This window comes from Heteronotia binoei, chromosome 11, assembly GCF_032191835.1.
Source record: "Heteronotia binoei isolate CCM8104 ecotype False Entrance Well chromosome 11, APGP_CSIRO_Hbin_v1, whole genome shotgun sequence".
Classification (NCBI taxonomy): domain Eukaryota; kingdom Metazoa; phylum Chordata; class Lepidosauria; order Squamata; family Gekkonidae; genus Heteronotia; species Heteronotia binoei.
The window spans coordinates 52,842,872-52,865,765 of record NC_083233.1 but is presented as its reverse complement, the minus strand read 5'-3'; the positions used below and the strand labels follow the sequence as shown (position 1 = coordinate 52,865,765).

General features: G+C 46.2%; 1 protein-coding gene across 2 annotated transcripts in view; it reads left to right on the top strand.

Annotated features, from left to right (window-relative positions):
- INPP5J (inositol polyphosphate-5-phosphatase J) overlaps positions 1 to 22,894 on the top strand; it is a 59,312-nt gene that overhangs the window by 27,614 nt on the left and 8,804 nt on the right. For both annotated transcript variants that reach the window (XM_060249226.1, XM_060249225.1), the window contains exons 5-10: positions 1,938 to 2,054; positions 2,805 to 2,980; positions 14,965 to 15,076; positions 18,542 to 18,651; positions 20,317 to 20,500; positions 21,001 to 21,138. In XM_060249226.1, coding sequence (XP_060105209.1) covers positions 1,938 to 2,054; positions 2,805 to 2,980; positions 14,965 to 15,076; positions 18,542 to 18,651; positions 20,317 to 20,500; positions 21,001 to 21,138 — 837 coding nt within the window. The remainder of the gene's footprint in view (positions 1 to 1,937; positions 2,055 to 2,804; positions 2,981 to 14,964; positions 15,077 to 18,541; positions 18,652 to 20,316; positions 20,501 to 21,000; positions 21,139 to 22,894) is intronic.

Here is a 22,894-nt window from a genome sequence, read left to right as displayed (position 1 = left end):
CTGACAGTTCTAGCCTAGTGACAGTCCTGTAGGTTTTTTTTTGATGCAGGGGATGACTGAAGAGGCGCCATTGGTATGTGTGACAAATAGGAACTTCATTTTTGCCTCTCTTCTCTTATGGATTTGGGGAAAGTTTCAGGGAGGTTAATATGGTAGGCTACAGCAGCCCTGAGGAAATGAGAAGTGTTTTGGATGTTTGTGTACTAGAATTTGGTGGGTGACTGGGTAAACCCAGTCCACCTCTTGCTGACAACCACTGCTGTTGCCATAGCAACCCAATGGAGATGTGAGCATCAGGGCATTCAAAGCTGTTGGGGAAGGATAGGAGTGGCTGCAGATTCTCAAAGCTGTCCTGGCATCCCATTGGATGTAGGACAGCCTCTCCATGGCTTTTTGGGGAGTGGATAATAAACTGAATGGGACAGCCAGTGTACATCCAGTGTACATCCACCAAAGCCTTCCAGAGCTTGTGCATTCTACTTTGCAAGAATCTGGAATTCATCCCCGAGTTTTGTTTGTTTAATCCTAACTGACTAACCCCTGGAGTTGTTGCAGTGGCAATTATGTGTATTTACATACACAAAACAATACAATTATATCAATGAAGTGATGAATAAGAACAATAAAATGATGCACAATTTTCCCCGGACTTTCCAACCTAGGCAGAAGCATCTGTCTTTCAGCTGATGGTGCCTGACTGAGGGGGCTTCTCCCTTCCCCCTTGCTGTGATTTGCTTCTGCAAGCCATCTTGCAAGGCCCCTAGAACTCTCTTCAGGGCCTAGAGCAGAAGACATAGTCGTGGGTCCGTGCTTACCCCCTCCATGAAAACACAGATGACTCCATGGGATGCCTCCCACCACTCTAATCCTACCCAAGCTCTCCAGCAGTAGACAAAGATATAGCTTTACTTTCATCCCAGGGAGAGTGTGAGGGGAAAGAAACTTAGGTCATTTTCGCACTCACCTCCAGCCGGCGCGACCCCCCTCTTCACCGCGCAGGATCTGCGCGGATTTCGCACTAAATGCTGCGGAGCAGCCTTTTGCGCCGGAAACTCCCGTCGCAAAAGCCGCGCAAACGGAAACTGCTGGAGGTGAGTGCGAAAACGACCTTACTGTAGAATTCTCAGAGCGGTCACCAAAGTATAGTTCCCAGGACTCTGAGGGATATCAAAGCCACAATAGTGAGTTATAATATGTTTGTAGTGTAGCTTGCCTTAGGCTGAGTTTCTGCCTAATGTGAGGGCTGAACAGGCCATTAGCAGACTGTAGCCTAGCGTACAGCAGACTGATGGGGGAAGGAAGCAGTAGAGGTCTGAGGGGGAAGAGCAGGCAGCATTGTTTTGTCACTGTGAGTTTTGAATCCTCTCCTGTGTAAAAACAAACAACTTCCTTCAAATTGAAAACCAGCTGAACAAAACCTTCCCCCCCTACTGTGCAAATTTTATTTTATTTTTACTTGTAGGATTCTTTTTTTGATATAAAAAAAATAGCAGTTGCCACCTGCATTTTGTCAGCGCAATCTCATTCTGCTGTATGTGGGGTTTAAACCTCAATCATGAGGCGGGACCAGCTCCCTGAAAGTCTTTTCAGTCTCTCCATGCTGATGTACAAATCTAGGGAGCCTTCTTCTTCCGTAATGACAAAACAACCACCATGATAATGTCATCAGAGCATGATCTCTGTTTGTCTGGACCATGTTCCTTGGGGTATCTTGCAAGTTCTCATGCGGGTCAGCTGTCCTGGTGTTGGCAAGAATCTGGGGGTGAGGTGGAGAAGGGATGGAATGGCCACTTGGTGGTCTAATATGCATCTTTTGCAGGAATTCAAGCAGGGAGGGAAAAGCCTCCCTAAGAGTTCTAGGCCACTGGGGGAGCCAGGGTTTGAACTCATAGCTCAGCATCCTTAAAAATTGACCTTCTGTCTTCTCACTGTTCCAGGTGAGTACAGTGCGGATGCAAGGGGTCATCCTGATGGTCTTTGCCAAGTACTACCACCTGCCCTTTCTACAGGACATCCAGACAGACTGCACCAGGACAGGACTGGGTGGATATTGGGTGAGTGGGACAAAGGGGCCAACACAGCCATTGTTTCCTCTTTGCAGTTCTTATTTCTAGTTAGCTTGAGGGCACAGAAGGAACCAGAAAATGTAGACAATCAGTCAGAGCGGTTTCTCTTCTGGAGCACATGACAGTACCCTGAGAAGGGGTCCTTGTGTGTCTTGTAAAAGTGGGAAATGCCTCTGATCTCATGCAGAGTGCCTGTCCTTTGGTACTGAGCAGCCACAATTGATCTTCCCAAGGCAGATGGCAGGGATTCCACACAGAGGGCTGCGTTCAAGCAATTCTCATAGTAGAGGTGAATGGAGCTCCCTTGTCAGTGTTTTGAGAGTGCAGTTCAGACATGTTTCTTTTTTTTGGGGGGGGGGGATTCATTGAGATGGAAGGCAGCATGGTATAGCCCAATCTCATCAGGTCTAGGAAGCTATGCAGGGTTGGTATTTGGAACAGAGACCAGCAAGGAAAGCTCTGCAGTGGAAGACCAAGGCAAACCACCTCTGCTTCTCACTTGTCTTGAAAGCCCTTTGTTGAGGTTGCCCTAAGTTGGCCGTGACTTGACAGCACTTAAAACACACATAGGAATACCTTGAAATTTTTAGTGGTGCCACCACTACACTGAACCCTGGTCGTCTGCCCCCTGCCCACCTTGCTCATTTTCACCACTGAATGGAGCAGGAAGCTTGAGCAGTTCCTTCCTCCCCCACTCCTCTCCTTGCAAATCCACCCTCTGCCTTTCTTTTCATGCAGGGCAACAAAGGCGGGGTGAGCGTGCGCATCTCCATCTTTGGGCACATGATCTGCTTCCTGAACTGCCACCTGCCGGCACACATGGAGAAAGCTGAGCAGCGCAAGGAGGACTTCACTACCATCCTCAACTTGCAACAATTTGAAGGGCCGTCAGCCAACGGGATCCTCGATCATGAGTGAGTAACCTCTTGCATCCTTCCCATACTCTGCCTTGGTGGGAAAAGATTAGCTGTGTGGATCTTGAGTCCTTCTTCCGCTCCCTTCCAAAGGGCTCTAGGGATCAGGGTTCACCGAACATGGGGCAATCTTTTAGTTTATTATTTATTTATTAGATTTCTATCCTATCCTTCCCATCAAAACAGGCTCAGGGTGGCTTACAGGCTAATAAACAATAGTTACATCAAGCCAATAAAACAATGAATGGATGAAACTGCGCGCAAAGTCCCCCAGGTGTGACTAGTGCTGGGGACAGCAAGGGATGACACTTGCTGAGGCCCAGATGTTATCAGTAATGGGCTGCCTCTGTTCCTGTTTCAGTGGCAGTCTCTGAGGAGGCTTTTCATTTTTAAAAAACATGTCAGGGGAAAGAAGTGCAGAGCTCTGTAATTTTTGCACTGAGGCAATGCTTTCTTTTTTTTAAAGGGGGGGCTTATTAGTGGGGATCCTTCTGACTGGAGGTGGACCTGAGGACCCCCTGTGCATAAGCACATCTGACCCTGAGCTATGGGTCTTTCTTAAGTTTCCTGGAGACCTGCATTCCTTCTGTAGGAATTCATTCGTGGGTTTAAAGTGACTGCAGAGCAACGGCACCCATCTATTCACCTTTTTTGCTTGGATGAGGACACTTTCAAGTCAGCCTGTATGGATTTCATAACAAGCAAGCTGTCAGTAGTCTGAAAGCAGAATCCTAGAGCAAATGAGAGTTTACCACATCTTTTCCCCTTTTCGCTCCTGCAAAAATCTTTGCTTTAGACATTTAAAACACAGGCTTGTAGGGAAGGGCAATCTGCACACCTCCCCCCGTCCCCCTCAGTACATCTGCTTTGTCATCTGATTTCAGCATGTACCTGCTGGTGTCAGTTTTTGCACACATGCAGTGACCTTCGAGGTCCGAGGCTCTTTAGCAGCTAATGATACCCAAAGCTGCTGCGCCAGGCACCTGATCCACTCAGCAGCAGCAGCAGAGCAGGCTGGAAGAGCGCCAGGAAAGCTGGCAGCACCACGCTGACCTACATTGTGTCCGAGGGAATGGATCACAGTCTCGAGTGCCGCTGCATTCCCACATTCATTCACAAAACCAGAGTTCATAAACTAGATGTGTTGATGTTTCCCCATGCTTCTCTACCCAAAGTTTGGCTCTCACACCTTTAGGATAGTCATCAAACCCCTCTCTGGGCAAACACAATATTCAGAATTAAATAATTATCCAGCGTTGGTCACAGAAAGTACAGTAGGAGTGGTGTGCATAGTAGATGGATTTTTTCCCTGTATGATTTCTTTAACATTGTATATTATGTATATTACTGGAATGTATTATTATTTGGATCTGTTAATAAACAATAATGTTTAATTTTGAATATTGTGTTTGCATGGAGAGGGGTTTGATGGCTATCCTTACAGTTGTCCTCCGTGGTCCTGACAGCTAGTGACATCTCCCACCTTTAGAGCTATTAGCACCCGCGGGAGCATGCCCACCCTATTGTGTTGCCAGCCTCTAGGTCAGTGATGGCTAACCTTTTCAGCTTGGTGTGTCGAAAATCGGGAAAAAGTGTAGTCTTCCTCGGGTCGCGTGTCACTTCACCGTGTCACTTCAAGAAATATCAATAATTTGATTATATTTGCAGCCCCAATAAAGAAAGAGGGTTGCCAAGTCCAATTCAAGAAATATCTGGGGGCTTTGGGGGCGGAGCCAGGAGACTTTGGGGGTGGAGCCAGGAGACATTGGGGTGGAGCCAGGAACAAGGGTGTGACAAGCATAATTGAACTCCAAGGGAGTTCTGGCCATCACATTTAAAGGGACAGCACACCTTTTAAAATGCCTTTCTTCCATAGGAAATAATGAAGGATAGGGGCACCATCTTTTGGGGCTCATAGAATTGGGCCCCCTGGTCCAATCGTTTTGAAACTTGGGGGGGTATTTTGGGGAGAGGGGGATCCCCTGCCCCCACCTGGGGATTGGTAACCCTGCGGGAAAGGGTGTATCTTTTTTTCTTCCTGCCTTTTCTCCTCCAGCGCTTGCCAAGGGAAGCCAAGGGGGGCGACCCAATGCTCCCCTCCCCTTGCTCTTTTGCAACCCACACACAGCCCCCATTGCCCACCCCCTTCCTCCTCTTCCAAGCTGAAAAGGGCAGCTTGTCCTTTAAATCTGAAACCCCGCCTCCGGCAGGTGGCCATGAGAAAGAGCGAGAGAGCAAAGTGAGAAAGATCATGTTGGTTGCAAAAAAAAAAAAAACCAGGACTGGGTGGAGGAAGAGGGGGGGCAGCCCCACAACAGGCCCAAGAGCGACGCCCCCTCAGGCATTGCACCCCACACACACTGCTGCAATGCCATCTCTGCCTCCCCCTCCCCCAGCCGCTCCGTGCAAACAAACGGAAAAAACCACGCCTGCCTTGCTCCTGCATTTGCAAAGCCCCGGCATTGCAAAGGCACGACCCGCCGAGGAGGGCACTTCTTTCCCCCCCTGCCTCTTTTTTTGCAATGCTCTTTTTTTCTTTCTTGCTGTACCCACCTATTTCCTCAGGCCCCGGGGAGGGCGGGAAAAGGGGGTTGCAAAGCTCGGCCCTGTTGCGAGGAGGAGGAGGCGCGTTTGGCTGCCTCTGCTTTGGGTGGGGGATGGGTTGCGCCAGGAGGCTGTCTCCTCCCACCCCCAGGTCAAGGCGAGGCGCTGGCAGCGTCAGCCAACCTTCCCTCCCACCCCCAACCTTCCCTCCCACCCCCACCCCCGGCCTGGAGCCGGGGAAAGAGGCGGCGGCGGCCCGCTGCGCTGCTGCCGCCTCTTCTCGCCTTCACCTTAGCAGCTGCTGCTCCTCCAAGACGGGCTCAGCAGCCTCCGAAGGACTCGCGGCTCGCCACGCTCCTTGGTTTCCAGTGTGTCAGCCAAATTGCCACGCGTGTCACCAGTGACACGCGTGTCATAGGTTCGCCATCATGGCTCTAGGTGGTGCAAAGCTGGAGGAAACCATGCTACAATAAATACAATCAAGACAAGGCTTTTAACCACCAAAACGTTTCTGAGTGATTATTCTCTAATGCGACATAATCATGCAAAACATTACTGTGAGCACAATATATTGTACTGAGGTATAATAGTAAACTCACAGTTTTAGGCATGAATGAGTCTAAACATTCAGAAGCAGCTTCCACGTGGATGCCTGCCTAAAACTGTGAGCTTCAGTTCCAGGAGAAGTCACCTGAGGAAGAATTATTATTGAAACACACAAATTTCGCCTAGGGGGCATGTTGCGCTTTGAGATTGCTTCATAGGTAGGTAAAAAGTCTGGGTGTTTTACTGGAGCCTTCATTATCAATGGAGGCCCAGATAGCAGCCACTGCCAAGTCAGCATTTTTCCATCTGAAGCGGGCAAGGCAGTTGGCCCCCTTCCTGGAGCGCCGGGACCTCGCAACAGTGATCCATGCAACGGTCACCTCAAGATTGGACTACTGTAATGCCCTCTACTTGGGGCTACCTCTGTGCCGGACTCGGAAGTTACAGCTGGTGCAGAACGCGTCGGCCAGGCTATTGTTAGGGCTCTCGAAATGGGAGCACATACGGCCGGGGCTGCGCGGACTGCATTGGCTACCAATTGTCTACCGAGTCCAGTACAAAGTGTTGGTTATCACCTTTAAAGCCCTATATGGCCGAGGACCAGCCTACCTAAGGGACCGTCTCTCCCCATATGAACCCCGGAGGGCACTGAGGTCAGTGGGTAAAAACAAAATGACCATCCCTGGGCCGAGAGAGGTCAAACTCCAACATACTAGAGTACGGGCCTTTTCAGCGGCTGCACCGGCATTGTGGAACCAGCTTCCGGAGGAGGTGCGGGCCCTGCGGGACCTCGGCCAGTTCCGCAGGGCCTGCAAGACCGCCCTTTTTAGACAAGCCTATAATGACACTGACTGCTGAGTTGCCTGGTGTAAGAACCGCCATCCATAAGACTACCTAAACTGGCAGAACCAGCGCCATAACAGCTCTATCGCTGCCAGATATACTCATATATATTTAGTCTAACGAAAATCATGTATTTTAACTTAACTGACTGGTTTTTATGTTTAATTTTAACTGTTAAATTTAAAGTTTTATTAATTATGTTAATGTGTAAGTTGTTGTTAGCCGCCCTGAGCCGCCTAGGCGGGGAGGGCGGGATAGAAATAAAAGTTATTATTATTATTATTATTATTATTATTATTATTATTATTATTATTATTATTATTATTATTATTATTATGACATTTCTGTATTACAGCCTTTTTTCAAACTTGGCATTTTGGAGTCTCATGATGGATTTTCTCTTATAAAGGATGTTATCAATTGTTTACTGTTCCAATATATTGTGCTCACAGTTATGTTTTGAATGATTATGTCACATTAGAGAATTATCACTCAGAAGTTTTGGTGGTTATAAGTATTGTATTTATTTTAGCACGGTTTCCTCCAGCTTTGCTCAACCTAGCTATGCTCCTGTTGTTTTGCTCAGCCTCCAGGTGGTGCCTGGAGACCTCTCAGAATCACAACTGATCTGCAGATGACAGAGATCAGTTCCCCTGGAGAAAATGGCTGCTTTGGAGGGGGGGGTGGTGGTTCTGTTGCATTGTACTCTGCTGAGGCTGCTCCCTAAATACTGCCTTATCCAAGCTCCACTCCCAAAATCTCTAGGTATTTCCCATCCCAGAGTTTGTAACCCTAGGTTTATGGCATTCTGGGGAGTTCCTTTAGTCACAGAAAGTGTGAATGTTGCTTATGAATCACAGGCTGTGGACTTCCAGATTCTTGGCCATTGGGCTGGAGATGGAGGATATCATCAGGGCAATCCCGATTCTGCCTCTGAATTTTCCCCACACTTGTTTTCTCTCCTGTCCTGTGTCTCTGGCATTGCAACACCAGAGCAGTTGTATGTCAATTGTTGACAAAATGCACCTCTGTACAACTTTGACAAAAATGTACCTTTGTACGACCTGGTGAGGAGGAATAGCATTGTGCAGTTGCTTAGCAAGCACAGATGCGTCTTCCTCTTCTCCCAGATGAGGTAAAATGGCTAACCCTAGTGGCTTGCTACATTTGTGGATCTCCTTAGGAGTATAAATCTTACTCTGAATTTTCAGAGTTAGTGCCTAGACAGAAATTATGGAATAAGCTTAAGAAATTGCCTGTTAGCATCTATTGTTGATTAAATAATTGCATAATTGTCCTACAGCTCAGGTTAGATGTGGTCCATCTGGTGAACAGACTAGAGCTATTGTATTGAACAAAGGAATGAAGCAAGAATGACTCCTTGCTCCGCTGTTATTTAATTTGTATGTCAATGATCTAAACTCTTATATTTCCAGAGATAAATTCCATCTCCCCCTATCTAGCCCATGTAAGTTGCCGTTCCTTTTGTATGCGGATGATACAACTCTTCTGTCAAGATTTGTGATTAGCCTACATAAACTTATAACCTCCTTTTCAGAGTATTGCTTTAAAGAGGGCCTAAGTCAAAGGTCCTTCTCTTTAGTAAAAATGACAGACCAGGCTATGTAAGTGGGCAATAGTAGGTCAGCCTAGGGTGCAAGTAGAGCAATTTAAGTATTTAGGGGTCATATTTCAAGTGAATCTTTCTTGGAAAGTGCATTTGAACTCAGTTATAAGAACAGCCGTGACTACTGAGAAGGCTGTTTTGAGATTTTATTATTTCTCTGGGGAACAATATGTCCCTGCAACAGTTAAAGCATTAAATGCTATAGTTTCTGGATAGTTATTGTATGCTGTAAGGGCTTAGATTACTGTGGTAACAGATAATATTGATGGACTAAGGTTTTTATACAATATCCTGGAAACTCTGAGATGTGTGACAGGAGAATAGCTTTGAGAGCTGTGATTTAGGAGATAAATTTTGAAGCAGAGGCTTGATGGAGAGCGTTTACTCTGAAAATTAGGATATTGAAATCAAATTTAGAACCAGGTCTTCTTGGATCATCATACAAGCGATTGGGACAAATACTTCAAAATAAATTATTATGTCTTGGCATTACCAATGTTATAATAGAAACTATGAGTAGTTATGAATTGAGTCAGTCAATTAAAAGACATTTGAGGGATCTTGATTGTAAGATTATGCTGGTTAGGACATGCAGAATATATTCACCCTTTTCAGTTGGTAGTCTTTCCCCTGATAAAAATGCCACATTACCTGTTTGCGTTATCTCTTCCAAGTATAGAAGGGCATTTATGCTTGTGCATTTGAAGGCATTGCCCTAAGTGGTGTTTTTAGGAACATTTAATGGTATTCTGTACTCTAATAGACTCTGTGGATGTCACACGAACTAAACTATGGTATAAATCATATTTGTATTGGATGCCCAGAATTTTCAGATAGGAGAGCTGGATTGATTTTTCCTTTTAACAGCTATAGTATTGTTGATGACTAGAAGTGTGGCCACTTAGAAAGTCTGTTGTCAGTCACCGAGTAGATGGACTGTGCAGAAAGTAGACTTTTCTGGGCTGAAAGAGGTATTAGAAAAATGGAGGGGGAAAGGCAGGAGCTGTAGGAAAGAGAGAAGAAAAAACTGAGCTTTATGTGCATTGTGTTGTTTCCTTTTTTTTTTTAAAATTTATATCCCGCCCTCCCCACCTCGGCAGGCTCAGGGCGGCTAACAACATTTTATAAAAACATACAGTAGTAGATAAAAACCTTAGATTTAACAGTATAAAACATTAAAGCATTAAACTTAATAACATTAAAACCAATCCAATAAGTACAGTTATTCAGCGGTATAGGTCTTCAAACCGCGTTAGCGGATCTTTAATTACCGATCTTCTTAGCAGTCCAAGTGTGCAAGTTTAAAAAGGGTGGTCTTGCAGGCCCTGCGGAACTGATCAAGGTTCCGCAGGGCCCGCACCTCCTCGGGGAGTCGATTCCACAGGGTAGGGGCCGCGATTGAAAATGCCCGTGCTCTAGTATTCTGATATTTAATCTCCTTCGGCCCAGGGATGGTCATTAGGTTTTTCCCCGTTGACCTCAGTGCTCTCTGGGGTTCATATGGGGAAAGGCGGTCCCTCAGGTAGGCAGGTCCTCGGCCATATAAGGCTTTAAAGGTAATGACCAACACTTTGTACTGGACCCGGTATATAATCGGCAGCCAGTGCAGTTCACGTAGCCCCGGCCGTATATGTTCCTGTTTTGGGAGTCCCAACAACAGCCTGGCTGCCGCGTTCTGTACTAGCTGCAGTCTTAGAGTCCGGCACAGAGGTAGCCCCAAGTAGAGGGCGTTACAGTAGTCTAATCTTGAGGTGACCGTTGCGTGGATCACTGTTGCGAGGTCCCGGCGTTCAAGGAAAGGGGCCAACTGCCTTGCCCGCTTCAGATGGAAGAATGCTGACTTGGCGGTGGCTGCTATCTGGGCCTCCATCGATAATGAAGGCTCCAGTAAAACACTCAGGCTCTTTACCTGGTGCGCTGCTTTCAATAGCGCACCATTGAAGGCCGGGAGAGCTATTTCCCTTCCCAGAGCGCCGCGACCCACGCAAAGGACCTCTGTCTTCGCTGGGTTCAGCTTCAGCCCACTCAGCCTGAGCCATGTCGCAACAGCCTGTAAGGCCCGGTTGAGATTCCCTGGGGCGGGGTCGGGCCAGCCGTCCATTAGTAGATAGAGCTGGGTGTCATCTGCATATTGATGGCAACCCAGCCCAAACCGCCGGGCAATCTGGGCAAGGGGGCGCATATAGATGTTGAACAACATCGGGGAGAGCACTGCTCCCTGAGGCACCCCACAATCTAGTGTGCGCCTCCAGGACCGCTCACCCCCAATAGCCACCCTCTGTCCCCGACCCAGGAGAAAGGAGGAAAGCCATTGCAAGGCCGACCCCTCAACCCCAATGTCGCGAGGCGGCGTGTCAGTAGCCGATGGTCAACTGTATCAAATGCAGCCGACAGGTCTAACAGCATCAGCACCGCAACGCTGCCTCGATCCAGTTGCCGTTGGAGGTCATCTACCAAGGCGACCAACACCGTCTCCGTCCCATGGCCCGGCCGGAAGCCAGACTGACATGGGTCTAGGATAGAAGCGTCATCCAGAAACCTCTGTAGCTGCAACGCCACGGCCCTCTCAATAATTTTACCTAAAAACGGTAAATTAGACACCGGACGCTAGTTCGCCAATTCGGCCGGGTCTGCTGTAGCTTTTTTCAAGAGAGGGCGGACCAAGGCCTCTTTCAGAGGTGTTGGAAAATGCCCCTCTAGGAGGGACCTAAGCTCCCCCTGGCAAGATTTAATCAGCCAAGAGGGGCAAGGGTCCAGATCGCATGTTGTCGGGCGAGCAGCAGAGAGGATTCTGTCGACTTCCTCCAGGCTGAGCGGGTCGAAGTGGTCCAGCACTAAACCCGAAGACAGGCACGGAGCCTCAATTTCACTCACTGTATCCAAAGTGGTAGGCAGGTCTTGGCGGAGCAACGAGATTTTATCTGCAAAATATCTCGCAAATGCCTCACAGCCTATTTCTAATTCTCTAACATTTGGTTTGCCTTGTGGCAAAGTTATAAGATCCCCAATTATTCTAAATAATTGTGCTGGGCGCGAGTTTGCAGATGCAATCTTGGTTGCAAAGTAATCTTTCTTTGCAGCCTTGACTGCCATCTCATAAGACTTCATAAACGTTCTGTAGGATGTTCTCGTTGCTTCGTCCCGAGTATGCCTCCACTGCCTCTCTAGTCGTCTGAGCCCTTGTTTCAGCTGGCGCAGCTCCAAGGTATACCATGGAGCCAGCTTCGTACGAGGGCGTAGAGGACGCCGGGGTGCAATTTCGTCGATAGCCCTGGACAACTGGCCCTGCCAGATTTCCACCAGGTCATCGAGGGAATTGCCAGTGGGCCAGGGATCCCTCAGGGCCGTTTGGAACCGTTCCGGGTCCATCAGGCCCCGATGGCGAGCCAAAATAGGCTCTCCGCCCATACAGGGTTGGGGCAGCGTCCCCATACGGGCCTTAAGGGCTAGGTTATCCGACCATGGTACCGCTTCTACGGCGATATCGTTCACCAAAATCCTGGACGCAAAGATCAGGTCTTAATCCTTGGCTTAATCAAAATACAAGCCCCTAGCCCTTTCAGTGACAGAAGTATAAGGTGAAATGCTTGGATAGTGTCTCCCACCCAAAGTGCCTTGCAGGGGATAGATATGGGGAAGTTGAAGCTGGCTCTTGGATTATTTCCACAACAGTATCTTAATGTAGAATATGCATTTCTTCATTTACTTAATTTTAAAAGAGAATCCAGATGATGCTATTGTATTCCGGGGGGGGGGGGGGGGAATTAAATGCAATAAAGGCCCAGCCTCTTTATTGTGGACAGCAAAAGTGCTATTGAGGTTTTTCAGGGCTACTGCCCCATTACATTCTGCTGCTTTGTTTTATAGACATATCATCTTAATTACTTTCGAGTTGTTGCTGCTTAAGTAGCAACTTTCTGTTCACTTGCAGTGACCATGACATTCCTAAGTAAATCAGTGTTCCTGTGGAAGGGGAACTTTAATTATGCATTTCTCTTTCAATCAAAAGTGATTGCTCATTCCTTTTCCTTTTCATGATTGTAATTGAGTAATTGCTATTTTATGATCACACAAAATTAACAAGCAATCACTAATATTGCAAATGTACTTTCTCACTTCTCTCTCTCTGTCTGTCTCACACATACAAGATTCCAAGAATTTATATTTAAGTGTTGACTCAGGAATGGGATGGCCAAAGTGGGTGCACAGCAGAGAATCAGAAGCAGATATAAAACAAACAAGATTGAAAGGAACAGCTGCAGGATTTACTTACAAGTAAATATGTTCCAGGATCTTAAGGATAGATCCTGCCAGATCAGACCAGTGTCCATCCAGTCCAGCAACCTGTTTCACACAGTGGCCAACCAGTTACTCTGGTGGGCCAACAACAGGGCATATAGACTGAAGCCTTCCCCTGATGTTAGACTGCCAGTCTAGGTTCTGAGTGACCCAGGTTTTAATCCTCACTCTGCCATGGAAGCTCACTGAGCGACCTTGGACCTGTCACACACTCTCAGCCTAACCTACCTCATAGGGTTGTTGTGATGATAAAATGGAGAAGGGGAGAATATTGTAAGCTGCTTTGGGTCCCCGCTAGGGGAAACAGAGTGATAGCAATTGAGAAAATGATGTTGCCTCCTTGCACTGGTATTCAAAGATTTATTCCTCTGTCTATGTAGGGTCAGTCATTGTGAAATTTAGCTGTTGATGGACCTCTCCTCATAAAGGCTTGATGGATCTGTTACTCCCCATTTAAAGCCACGCTTGTGGCTACCACTACCTCCACTGACAATGAATTCCACAATTTAATCACTCATTGACTAAAGAACTGTTTCCTTTTGTCAGTTCACCTAAATATCTCAGTACCTGAGATGGGAAAACAGTGTTTTCAGGCCTGAAGAAGGTTCTTTTGGAAGATATGCTCTACTCCAGAAGTGTTCTTGGCCTGGCATCCTTTCTCTTCCCTCATCTTTCTTTCTTTCTTTCTTTCTTTCTTTCTTTCTTTCTTTCTTTCTTTCTTTCTTTCTTTCTTTCTTTCTTTCTTTCTTTCTTTCTTTCTTTCTTTCTTTCTTTCTTTCTTTCTTTCTTTCTTTCTTTCTTTCTTTCTTTCTTTCTTTCTTTCTTTCTTTCTTTCTTCCTTTCTTCCTTTCTTCCTTTCTTCCTTTCTTCCTTTCTTCCTTTCTTCCTTTCTTCCTTTCTTCCTTTCTTTCTTTCTTTCTTTCTTTCTTTCTTTCTTTCTTTCCTTTCTTTCTTTCTTTCTTTCTTTCTTTCTATTTATATCCTTCCCTTCCCACCAAAGCAGGCTCAGGGCTGCTAACAACATCATATGTCAACAATAAAACAATAAAAACAATCACAATCACAAGTCCATTAAAAGTTAAAACAGGTTACAATTTAAAATTATTAGTGCAGTTTTAAAACAACAGTTTGGTGCTAACATCGTGCCATTCTTCATTGATATTTGGCATCTACACATTTTGGTTGAAGGCCATTCAAAATAGTGTTGTTTTGCAGGCCTTGCAGAACTGGGCAAGGTCCCGCAATGCTCTAACATTGTCTGGGAGTTGGTTCCACCAGTGGGAGGCCGCAGTAGAGAAGGCTCTTTCTCTAGTAGCCTTCAATTTCGCCTCCCTTGGCCCCGGGGATTACTAATAGGTTGTTTAATTCAAGCTCTTCTTATTCTTTCCTACTGAGAAAGAATTCAGGGCTGCCCTGTTCTATTTCCTCACTGCTGCCACTGTGGTTAGATGTCTGCAAAATATTTAAATGGTTCAGTCAAGTAGTGCTATCCCAGACAGACAGTCATCGTCTCACAAACAGAATATCTTTTAGAGGCCACCCTGGAACCTCGGGCCCTGATGAGTACCTGGGTACCCAGCCCTAAAGCCAATTCAGTCTACCAAATTAACAGTAAGCTTTTTTGAACTGACGTTTCTGCTGTTCCCCACTGATTTACAAGCTGCCTTCCCTGTACAATAGAGCATTTCTGGCTATGCACCTCTTTGTTCCCATCAGCTGGTTCTTCTGGCCAACTTGGACTAGTTGACAATCTCAGCAGTAGGGCCCTCTTGGATGTCCTCATGGCTTGTCTGGATCAGGCCAGCATCTTGCTTCCAGCTGCTGTCAGCTGGAAGGCATGCCAGCATCAGACTTCTCTCAGTGTTTGTCGCAGAGGTATGCTGCATCTGAACATGGAGGCTCCATTTAGTTAAGTTGCCCACAAGCAGAGCCCAAAGTCCACAACACCTCTTTTCTGTCCCCCCCCCCCCACCGCTTCACCTGGCATGTTATGATAGACTGCTACTGATCACAGAGGCTCCAGATACCTTTCATGGCTTTAACAGAACTTGTCTTTCTTTCCTGCTAACAGGCTGAAGAAATGAAGCTAGCAAGCATCACCTTATGTTCTCTTTCTCTCAAATAGTGTTGTCTTCTGGTTTGGGGATCTAAACTTCCGCATTGAGAGCTTGGACATCCGCTTTGTGAAATATGCCATTGACAACAACATCCTTCACCAGCTCTGGGAGAAAGACCAGGTGGGGGCTTTGTGCATCTCTCTCTGTGTATATATATAGTAAAGCAGTAACAGTTGTGGTACTTGTAGAAGATTGTGATGGACAGTAGGCTGTCCTGCTCCTGACAGGTAGAACAGCCACTCCACTGTTTTCACATTGTAGCTTATAGGAGTGCTGCTCCAGCATCCAGTCTTCTTCTGGACAGGGGTTGAGGCCTGCCTGCGAGAGGCAGTGCAGAGAGGAGAGGGGAATTGTCTCTTCAAGGAAGCTGACAGCTTTGTGAGTAGCTCTGCTTAGTAGTGTGGCAGAGTGGTTTAACTCTATCTCTGGGAGAGGACAGAGTCATGACTCATGAGGTGTCTCTGGTGATGAGCAGACCTACAAGGTTTAGAGAGAACTCACTGCATAACCAGTATGCAAATAAATCCTCTTTATTGTTTTATTAGACCTCTTGCTTCAGTGACATTTGTACTCATGCATAATACAAAATATACCTCACAGTGGTGATTCAAAGCCTTTATTCTTGTTGCCTTAAGAACATCTTGTAACTAAGGAGAAAGTTTACTTCTCAAAACCAAGGAGGCTCTCCAGATTTCATCAGAGAGGCAAGATGGGTTCTTTCAGTTTCAAGAAAAGGCCTGTCACAAAAGCCTACATAGCCAGTGTTTCAAAATGCCCTGAATTATTTGCATGAGGATGAGAAGATCTGCAGGGAAGAACAGGAAGGGTGGTTTTAGTCTGTAAATGGATGGAACTCAAGACATTACATTCTGGGTTTGGTGTCTTATCCATCAGACCCCTTATTTCTGAAACTTTCGGTATATCAAGAGCAGACACTGACAACAAGTAAGGAATCCATACAATTAGACTGTCATCTTCTCCTATCCCTGATAGAAATTCTGCATCTTTAAAAGCACATGCAAAAGGAAGGGAAGCTGGTACATCTGCCGCTTAGTGTGATGTGAGAATGCCCAAGGTCCTCACTAGGGAAAAGATGTCTGATTTTTCTTTTGGCCTCCTACTTTCGAAGCATGAGCATGAGCCACAGGCCCACAGTTTCTGGAAAACTGCTGTATGCAACTGTTGGCTAATAATCTTAACCTCTTCCTCAGTCCCACACATGTGATGAAGAGTTCTGAAGAACTCCAAAGCTTGCATGATGTGTTATTTTGGTTGATCCAAATAAAAGGTATTATAAATGGCTTCTCTCTGGGGACTAGAACATGTCAGATCTGAGTCCAAATCCGCTACTCAGCCCTGAAGCATACTGGCTGACCTTGAGCTAGTTTCTCTGTCTAACTTAGTTCACAGGGGGAAATTAAATGGACAAGCTGCATTGGATATCCTGCCTTGGTGCCAAAATAATCTAAAGCCATCACTGTCCTGCTCTGTGTCCATGCTATATCTGCTGTCCTGGGCGAAGGCAGAACTGGGGCACCTCTTGCAGGGAACTGCCAGGGAAACCAGATCTGAATCTGCTAGGATGTGTGTTTGCATATAGAGTGAAAATGCATTTAAGGACCGTTCAGGAATTAGTCTGCTCAAAACCAGTAATTTACTGTGGGCGAGTGACTGACTGCCAGGCCAAGAGCTTATGTCCACCTTGTTGGAGATAGTAGAGCCCAGCAGGAACTTATTTGCATATTAGGCCACACCCATGATGCCTAGCCAGCTGGAACTGCATTCCTGCTCAAAAAGAAAAAAAAAAGAGCCCTGGTAGAGGGAGTGAAGTGAGGACCCAGAGTGTCTGAACTGATGTCCCCAGACTTCATGGTGGGGGATATGAGATTGGCACTACCTAAAAGCGATCTCTGTGGAATTGGCTGTGACCAACGGCACCTGGGCTGAAGTAACATCTGTGTCCAGCTGCTGTGGCTGATGTCTGTGTGCAGATGTAGTTTTAAGTTCGCTTAATCTTTTCTGCAAGTACATGAAAAATACAACCATAGGCTGACTGAGATAAAGTATGTTGCATAAGTGGTCCATTTTTTTTATCTGCATCAGAAAAGAGGAAGCAGCATCCTTAATCTAAGATTAGTGGGGTACGTTGTCATTTTCTCCCCAGCTGATCTTGCATTTTGCGAGGTTTCACTCTAGCATCTTTTTGCTCAAAGCTGTCTGGAAATCTAAGAGAAGTGTATAAAACAAGTCTCACATCTGCTCCCAGAAAGTGATTCAGATCTTTCCCAAAGGTTTCCTTCACATCCCTACTATATTTTATGATTCTGTCACCTTGGCTCTGAACCAATTTTCTGTGGAGCAGAGAACAGTTTTGCACAGCAATGTGCTTTAGTGGGCAGGGGAAGACCTGAATGTGGTTCCCCTCTTAGGAAGGCAATGACTAACTAGTACGTTAAAGTCAATGAGGCATGAAGGGCAAGCCAGGCACTAATATGCCATGTGTAGTTATTCCTATGTTCTGCTCTTAGGGGATGGGAGGAGAAAGGTGGAGGCCGGCATTCTTGCAAAATGAAGTATTATTCCAAGTCCTAGTCTATCCCACATGCCTTCTCAAGTGCCCTGTGATGTTCATGTCCAGCAAAGCTCCACTAGCCCAATTAGTTATCAGGTTCATCATTTCATTGGTCTTGATAGTTCTGGCTCCTACTAGGGGGAGGGGATTGATTCCCCAAGTCAGTGATGTGAGAACAGGAATATGAACATTTTTCTTGTGGAAGAACACAAGAACTGCCCAGTTGGGGTCAGACCAATGGTTTTTGTCTTTCTAGAGCAGCATCCTTCCTCCATGGATCTAGCATGTGTGGGCAGGGGTTTCCCCAGGACATATTGCATTGACTAGAACCAAACCAGCTTAGTTCCAGTAACATCGATGGCTTGTGCCTTCCAACCATGTCCTGGGACACAGAAAGCTGATGCTTTCACTTGTTTGCTTCTGGTTAGTATTTGAGACTCTGAGGTTTACTGCTTTTGTACATGGAAATGCAGTTCAGCTGTAGTGGCTATTGTCTGCTGATAGACCTTCCAGAATGTGGAAGTCTTTCCCTGTGTCTTATCCCTCTAGTTCACATAGCAAGCCATCTTGTAGAGTCTATGGCACTTCTGTGCTCTGTATAGCACACACAACACGCTGCCTATGTTCAACATTAGATGGTGCAAGCACATTCTCGGAGCCTCTGCATTGCCCCACAGCCATGAGAAGAGGCTTATTATGCATTAACAAATTTTATTGTAGCATAAGCTTTTGAGAAACACAGCTCTCTTTATCAGAGACCGGTGTTTCTCAAAAGCTTATGCTACAATAAAAATTGTTAGCCTTTAAAGGTATTACTGGACTCTTTATTATTTTGCAGCAATGGACTTACACAGCTAACTCCTCTGGATCTATTGTTATGCACTGACCATGATGCGTTATGTGCTATCACCTTCCCCTCCCCCCCGGCCACTGGATGGTTGTGAGACAAACTGGCCCCCTAAGTATGCTGTGACCATGCCTTCATGCTCCCTCCCTCTCTTTTGCCCATGCAGCTGAACATTGCAAAGAGTACGTGGCCCATCCTGAAAGGTTTCCAAGAAGGACCCTTGAACTTCCCCCCAACCTTTAAGTTTGATGTGGGCACCAACATGTATGACACCAGGTATGAGGTGTAAGACTGGGCTGCAAGGGGAGCTGTGTTTTCAGAGGGCCCTTGGGCTGTTCATATGCATGCATGCATGAAATGAATGCATCTGTCAGTAGACACTGAAACGAAATCAATACATTCTTCTGTACACACCACAAAGGCATACTGACCACAGAGGCATGCACACCATAGAGGTATCTTCCTTTCCACATCTCAAGGTGCCAGTCATCTAGGCGAAGACAGAGTGGAGTTGGTTGGGCAATCCTGAGCTTCCTTCTGAAGTGCCCATAAGATTGCCAACAGGTCTGGGGAAAAAATGCCCTGTCCCTTTAATAAAAGCTTAATGGGATGTTATTTTACTTGGTGATGTTATCCTTTAGATAGATTTTCTTTCTTTGTTTGCTTATGGGATGTTTTACTGTCTGACTGAATTATTTCCTAGATTTTATTATCTGTCTTGAGTCTTAACAAGAAAGGTGAGCTGTACATTAAGGAAATGCATTTACTTCCAAGCTCCACAAGGCATTTTTTTCAAGACCTGTTGGCAACCATTAATGCTTCTGACCCCAAGACTGCCCATAGTGCTCTGCAAAGCTGTCAGAAGTGGTGCCTCTTTTTTGCTGCATTTTGACTTACCACTCTGGTGCAAAAGTTAGTGTGTGTGGTTCTGGCCTGTGGCAGTCATTCTCAAACTGTGTGCCCCAAGAGATCTGTTAACATACCACGAAAACTACAGTAATTAAATGAAAGGCTCCTAGGAGTCCAAAGTACCCACCCACATAGGAGGTTGCCTGTTGCATCTCTGTATGATTCTATGCTCTGGCTTCACGTCCTTCCAATCAGTCTCTACTTGGGGGTAATTTTGACAGGTCTCTACATAAGATGTGCTTGAGCAATTCAATTGCTCTTGATACAGAGACAGGACAGAATTTTACCTTCTGTCAAACAAGGTTGCATTTATGCCTGAATCAATGCTGTGGACTTGGTTGCCGTCCACTTTGGAGGCACCTCCAAGATAGTGGCATAGGTGTGGCTCCCCTGACAGTGGCTGAATCCTTCTGTTATTCAACAGCGCTCACTCCATGGTTCATGGAGAGCTACATTCATATAGGACTTTTTTTGTAGCACAAACCCCTGATGTAGCCAATCCTTCAAGAGCTTACAGTAGGCCCTGTAATAAGAGCCCTGTAAACTCTTGGAGGATTGGCGCTACAAAAGAGGGGTGTTGCCTAATATGCAAAGGAGTTCCTGCTACAAAAAAGCCCTGATTACCATCAACCAGAAGAGGCACTTTTACTTCCACCTCGGGTCGGCTTGCAGCTTGCCTCTTCCTCTGGTGGCAGCTGTTTTATGGTAGGAACCAATTGCTAACCAGAAGCCCCACAAGTGCCTTGCCCACTTCCCTGAAACATGGGGCAAGTGCTGCATTGCTTAGAAGAGCATGTCAAAGAGCCTCTTGTGGCTCCTGAGCCACTGAATGAGTACCATTGCACTAATTAAACATTATTGGGGGTAACCATGAAGGGTGCCTGCAATTTTTATTCAGGGGAAAAATGTTCTTGAGTTCTCAGGAGTTTGGGGAACCCTCCCTTGGTGTGTAATTGCCATAACAGTTAATCAGCCCTGTTTGGAGGATCTCAGCCTCTTGACAATAGACTTGTCCCCTTGGGTGTCTTACAGTGCCAAGAAACGGAAGCCAGCTTGGACAGACCGCATCCTGTGGAAGATCAAAGGCTCCAGCATCTCGTCGCTTCCTGGGAGGTCCAGCTGCGGTATCCTCTCTGTGACCCAGCTGTGCTATTGCAGCCACATGGAGTACACAGTGAGCGACCACAAGCCCGTGGTCTCCATTTTTGCTGTGCAAGTGAGTTCAGAGCTCAGACCAGTGTTCTTCTGGAGAGATCTGTGGACTCTCTTAGGTGTGCCAATTAGGAGAGGAACTATAGCTCAGTGGTGGGCAAAACTGGATTTATGCAAAAGCTACTTAAGCTATAGTATAGGGCCTTGGATAATGTGAGACCTCTAAATATGCCCTCTATTATCAAATTACCAATTGTTGGTAATTATACGGAACCTTTTAAACTTGACCAGGTTCTTGAAGAGGCTTACATTGTTGACAAATACAATTTTAACATCTTCTCCCCTCACTGCTAGCACCAGAGCCTTCACTGTGGGGCCTGGTTCTGCCATAGTCCATCCTGTGCTGACATCTTCTAATTGGCTTGCCCCCCCCCCACACCATGCCAGTCCAAGAGGACAAGCAGTAATTGACCTCTTTCTCAAGCAGTTGCATATTGTCTGAATGGGCAGAGACTGTGGTCTCTCATTCTTATAATATCCTTTCTTCATATCTCTCTTGGGCAGTTTGCTTCCAGGGCTGATGTGCCCCTGGTGGAGATTCAGGTCTCGGATGAATGGACAAAGCCAGATCAAGCCTTCATCTGGTATAAGACCTCTTCAGCTTACCACCGCAGCTCCTGGGACTGGGTCGCTCTGTATCGGGTAAGAAATCTGGCCAGGGTTGCCAACTTTGGCTTGGGAAATTCCTGGAAACTGGGCGGTGGTACCTGGAGAAGGTGGAGTTTAGGGACAGGAGGGAACTCAGGGGTGTGGTGCTATTCAGTCTGCTCTCCAAAGCTGCCATTTCTTCCTTACTCTGATGTCTGTAAGACAGCCAGTATGGCAGACCAGGCCCCTGAGCAACTGGTGTTTGAACCCTCAGTTCTACTACGGACTTCCTTCCCTGTTTAGGAATTTTGGCCTGATAACTATGGCAAGCCAGTCCTTTATGCTTATAGTCCTGCATTGATGGGGAAACTGGGTGACTTACACACAGAGGGACACTTCAGAGATACAGGAAGCATCTGGCACAGAACTTCAGTTTCTAAAATCAGATGGACTGGGGTTAAGTGTGCCTGGGAGGGATCTGTGTGCTCAGTAATTAGAATTAAATTCTGACCTAAGGCAACGTGCAATTACACACCAAACAAAATTGGATTCTGTCACCTGGATAAATTACATGGGCCTTTGTATAATTCTGCCATTTTTACTATTTTGCAGGAGAGATATTTTTGCTTTGCTGGTGATGGGGAAAGGACTTGTGTGGGAAACAGAAACATCCACCACCATTAGCAGTCATATACAATGATTTTTCTGGCTTCTTTCAGCAGGCGTTACCCATGTACTGACCAACATTATCAGTTTTAGGACCAGATTTTTTTTTTAAACCTGAGATTTTCAGGGTCTAGATTTGGAACTGTTTTCCTACACACCTGCAGATTACCCTCCATTCACACATTACCTTCTGATTTGCTAGCACAACCTTCTGTTTTCAGTGGCTTGGGGCTAATTCAATGAGAGACCAGTTCCGTGCCTATTCTAGTGATGCCACTTGAAATTAAACTGCTGTTAATGCAATCCGCTTCACAGTCTGTTTGCCATTTCATAACGGGTGTGTTTCCAGCCTATATCCTTTTTGTATCTAGGCAGGTGGTGACATAAATCATTATGCTAGCGTGGCTTGCAGCCACTGCTGGGGCATGCTCAGAACTTAAAACAGGTTGCTAGTGAAGCTACGTGTGCAGGACATGCATCATTCTCCAGGAACGCACCTTCAGTTTTCTCCCTGACCCAATCGTCTACTTCAGGATGCTGTAATATATATTACAGCATGGGATGGATCTGAATCCTTCATGACCACATTAGTTGCTTAGCCACTGAAATGCATGGAAGGGTCATCGCCAGGAGGGGCCATGTATGTATGTGGGGACTGCTGGGACTATCTGGCTGCTGGTATCATATAGAGTGCAAGTGTGTGTGCTAGGAAAATACCCTTGAGCTAAAGCAACAGAGATAAGTATCTTGATGTATGAAGTGATGAAGCTGTGCATGAGGATGTTCGGTACAAAGAGTGTGCCAAGCAGTGTTTCCTCTTAGCTTAGTGTGAGCCAACTCACAGGCCGTTTTCGCACTTAGCGTTTGCTCCCCTTTTTCCGCGGCGCAATTATGTCCGGATCATTTTTCTCGTTTTCCCACTAGTGACTCTTTGCGGAGTCGCCTTCCCTGAAGCCACGGCTCAAATCGTTTTCCCACTGGCATCGGCTTGAGTCCGATGCCCTGTCAATCATTTTTTTTTTAAGCGCAAGTCTGGTTGCGTAATGACGTACTAACGTACTAACGTAACATCGAGCTGTTCCCTCCCCTTCTTTTCTTGGACAAACCGCATCACGTGTGCTGCTGCTGCTTATGGATTGGCTGC